The sequence below is a fragment of the Notothenia coriiceps genome, unplaced genomic scaffold (genome assembly GCF_000735185.1).
Source record: "Notothenia coriiceps isolate Sejong01 unplaced genomic scaffold, NC01 NC01_scaffold00037246, whole genome shotgun sequence".
NCBI lineage: Eukaryota > Metazoa > Chordata > Actinopteri > Perciformes > Nototheniidae > Notothenia > Notothenia coriiceps.
The window spans coordinates 19,323,613-19,327,718 of record NW_011369947.1 but is presented as its reverse complement, the minus strand read 5'-3'; the positions used below and the strand labels follow the sequence as shown (position 1 = coordinate 19,327,718).

The 4,106-nt window shown below is 42.5% G+C and overlaps 1 protein-coding gene across 1 annotated transcript; it reads left to right on the top strand.

The window, feature by feature from the left end:
• Positions 1–803: 803 nt before the first annotated feature.
• LOC104966025 (neuronal acetylcholine receptor subunit beta-2-like) lies at positions 804–3,924 on the top strand. The gene is made up of 2 exons (XM_010795126.1): positions 804–1,298; positions 3,887–3,924. Exons 1-2 carry the CDS (start codon positions 816–818, stop codon positions 3,908–3,910), a joined length of 507 nt encoding a protein of 168 aa, XP_010793428.1. The 5' UTR covers positions 804–815; the 3' UTR covers positions 3,911–3,924.
• The last annotated feature ends 182 nt before the right edge of the window (positions 3,925–4,106 follow it).

The window sequence follows — 4,106 nt, the reverse complement described above, 5'->3', positions numbered from 1 at the left end:
AACAGGTTTCAGACAGGGTATGTGTCCTCTTTAATAAATTGGAGAAAACTCAAACCAAACCTATATTATGACCAGATCACAGCTACATTTGTATACAGTTTGAAATGAACACATCACACACAAGCAACACTGTTAAACACTGCTAAGACCAGAACCAAACATTTTAAACATATCCTTCAGTCAATTGTGCCCCACTGATCCTAGGGAAGAAATATTGATTGGCTGATTTTGGTTGCATCTGCATAGAGCTAGAAGGCCTAAAGATTGCCAAAGTACAAATGTCCAACTAATAATTTTTTTAATGTATTATCGTAAAGAAAACACTTCTGCAAGGGTCCTTACAAACAATTATTTGAGTTGAGTCTGAAAAAACTGCAAGTACGATGAGTTATGGGACTTTATTCATTATTATTACCCCTCAAGTATATCTGATATATACATATATCCCAAAAATAAGGTTGGCTGCTCATTTCAACCAGCTATTTGCTGTTAAAGAAAGCTCACATTAGAAATCTTAAAGGGCATAGTCCCTCCTTTTCTGATAAGCTGTGAAACAGACAACGACAACTTCACAGCAATGGAATAAATACTGGTAGAAGCCTTTACAATTGCTCAATAAATATTAACAGTGTTGATGTTACAATTGGAGCCTCAGAGCAGCAAATGGGTCATTGTGAAATTGTTCTGTTGTTGCAATGATATAATTAGTGGCCTCATACAGACAGACCTTTTTGACACTAAATGATATAAAATATAGGCCTTATTCATTTGTTCATGTTGGCATCTTGTCTTTCTCCCTCTAAGGTAAATACTTGATGTTCACCATGGTGCTGGTCACTTTCTCTATTGTGACCACCGTCTGTAACCTCAATGTGCATCACCGCTCCCCATCAACCCACCACATGCCAGAGTGGGTCAAACATTTCTTCTTAATCCGCCTCCCCGACATCCTCTTCATGAGGCGTCCAGGCTCTGCCAACAAATTTGATAAACTTCGCAAGAAGTACGCCACCAACCAGACTACCGTCGGGAAAACCAATTCCCAAAGCAGCACAGGCAAGAGGCAGTATTCCAACGTCAGACTTGGAGGGGTTCGAACAGATGCCGACTCTTTCTACGTGAATGAGGACTTGGCAAACAAGTTTTGCTGGAAGGTGGAGGACGTCCCAGATGGGGGTAGTGGGTTTTCAGACTTCCAGAAGCCCTTGGCTTCTCAGTGGGATGCAGATGTGGAGGAGGCAGTGGATGGAGTGAGATACATCGCCGAACACATGAGGACAGAAGACGACGATGACAGGGTGAGGAGATAAAGCTGTGGTTAAAAGAAACATATGAAGGATGATGAACAGGAAGAGATAGGACCAAAGGATGAAAGGAAAGGAAGACAGAATTCATTATTTGAAAGAAATAGGGAAGAAAAGACATATAGAGCAGATAATAGAGATGGGTGATGACAAAGATGCAACAGGGAGGAACATTGGTACAAAAAATGAAGATGTTATCAGTGCCAGATAAGAAGACACGGAGCACACCATGTCTTAAATAATTTAGTGTTTGCGTTTTGCCCTTCTGTGACATTATTTCAACCTCTCAATTATTTATTTTTCTCTTCTGAAAACCTCAGAAAACCCTTAAACACAAACTGACTGTCCAACCCTAACCCCAGAAATGTGGCTCCAGGCTTCTAAACCAAACTCCCACATTTAATAAATATTACAAAAAAAATGTGCAGCTGTAAATGCTCATTGCAAATTCTTCATCAAGCTGCCTCCTTTCCTATTGTCTGCAGTCCGTTTAAAACTATTCCCCAATATGCATTAGGTTTCCTAGAGGCTTCCGTACTTGCATTATCCCGAATGTTACCAACTATTATTTGTTTTAATCAAGTTAACAGTCATTTGTTAGATGCTTGTAATGTCGTCCTATCGACTTAGCGCATGTGTTGTTGTTGTAATTCCTTGCCATAAGCTGACATTGATGTATTTTATGTCCAGAGTTAAGCTGCATGTAGCGAAACACATCTTAGACCTTTGTCGTTTTAACTTTATATTAAGGTAAAATATTTGATTCATCTGAGTTCTGGATTTTAAGTTTTTATTGGAACATAACAACGAGGCGGAAGCATTGGCGTCAATCATCGCTCAAAATGTTCCCTCAGCAATGTGCTCAAAAGTTTAAATTATTTAAACTTTGACATCATTTTCTGCTGACCTTTAGATGCAAAACCATCATGTGACAGCTGTATGGAATGGTGCAAGCTAGCAGGGAACGTAACCATACAAATGAAACCAACTGGCTGTTTTCTCCGCGCCAGACCTCGTGAGCTAAGAAAAAACCACGTATCATGTGAATGCACCATAATCAAAAAAGAATGAAGAAATCCTGGCCGTAATAAATATCTACATACTCTGCAACTTTAAAATGTATTAAACTTACTTACATTTAAGATGGTTATTATTGGTAATTAGTGCCTAAAGGCGGCTTCAAAAGTGTTTTCAGGAGAATTTCAGGATGTCTATTTTAACTTATACCCCACAACTGATGGTTGCATGGAAATAGGCTATTTACTGTACAGATGCTAAGCTATCATTGGGCAGCCGAGGGAGGGAGGGGTCTAGCCAACAATCAATTCTAAAATATGGAATGTGAGCACACAAACCTTTAGAGACCCTTCACGGAACTCACCTTCTTCTGACTCAAATATGTTTCCCTGAAGGTCTGTTCCTACTAGGGATGCTCCGATCGATCGGCCGCTGATCGATATCGGCCGATCGATCGGTGCTCTCTATAAATGCCGATCGGGAGAGCCGATCACATGACGTAAAATAAATGACATTTTTTTCTATGTGCGTTAAAACAAGGCTCGCCAAAATGGCTTCACCATCTCGCAGTATTTTAAGGTGTCCGAAAATACAGTAAAATAGCGGTAGCAACGTGTGTGAAGGGCAGGAATCCCGCAGCTCCACCCGCTGTGACGAACTGTGAGCGGAGCAACACCACACTAAGAGTTAGACTAAAGCCGATTTTGCCATCGGATTGATGCAGGCCGACGATGAGCGTCTGTTGCCCTACTCAGATTGGTGTGTCCGCACCGTTGTGTCTTGTTTCGGCATGCGACACACTTTCTGTCAATAAACACTCTGTTGGCTGTTCAGGCTTAGCGAATCAGGTGCATGAGAAGCTAAACGAAGTGGCGACATGAACAACCTATAAGAAGGCAAACTGCGAATTTAATTTAACTCCACTCTCGACACAGGTTCGGGCAAAGCCCCATGAGCTTTCCTCGCGAGAGTGAAAATGGAACGCACACGCTATTTGTTGTTTTTTTAATCACGCAGTCGGTTCTTCTCTCGGTTATCATGCAGCTGTCTCCGGGTTGTCTGCCTCTTTTGAATGACGAATACACACTACCGCCGCTGCTGAAGGAGAGTTATTGCCACTCAAGAAGCGCAGTTCGTACGTGCAACTTGGCGTCGCTGAAGTCTTTGCGGTGGTTCCAGTGCGACACATGCCAAAACGCAGAGACGCGAGGCGAGCACAACAGTCGGTCTGTCTGTGTCAGTATTTGTTCAGCTTGGTGTGTCCCTCCTAACACACTTAGCTATTGATCCACCTCTGGAACAAGCAAACTAGTATAATATATTATTCTTCACTGTCGGGTCACTATTACTGATCAGTGAGCTGCCTGCCATAGATTGATACTGACGGGCTGTCAAGGGGAGAGAAGAGAGAGAGAGAGAGAGAAGAGAAGAGAAGAAGGAGAGAGAGAGAGGAGAGAGAGAGAGAGAGAGAGAAAGAGAGAGGAGAGAGAGAGAAGAGAGAGAAAGACTACACATACCACATAGTCTTAACAACCTCGATCGGCATGTTGTTGATTTGGTTCCAGACATACAAGACGGGAGTAACGTAGCCATGGTGATGACCGCTGTCTGTGGATCTTACCTGTGTGTTTGGACGGAAACGCTCGGGCCTTCATGCACCGCGTTCCAAGGCCAACCCAACGCTGATGACACCAGAGTGAGTACATACACATAACGTTGCTTTGCGAAACCAATAGCATGAACTTTCACTTGTATCTAGCAGTTTTTCAGGTAGCACGCCAATTT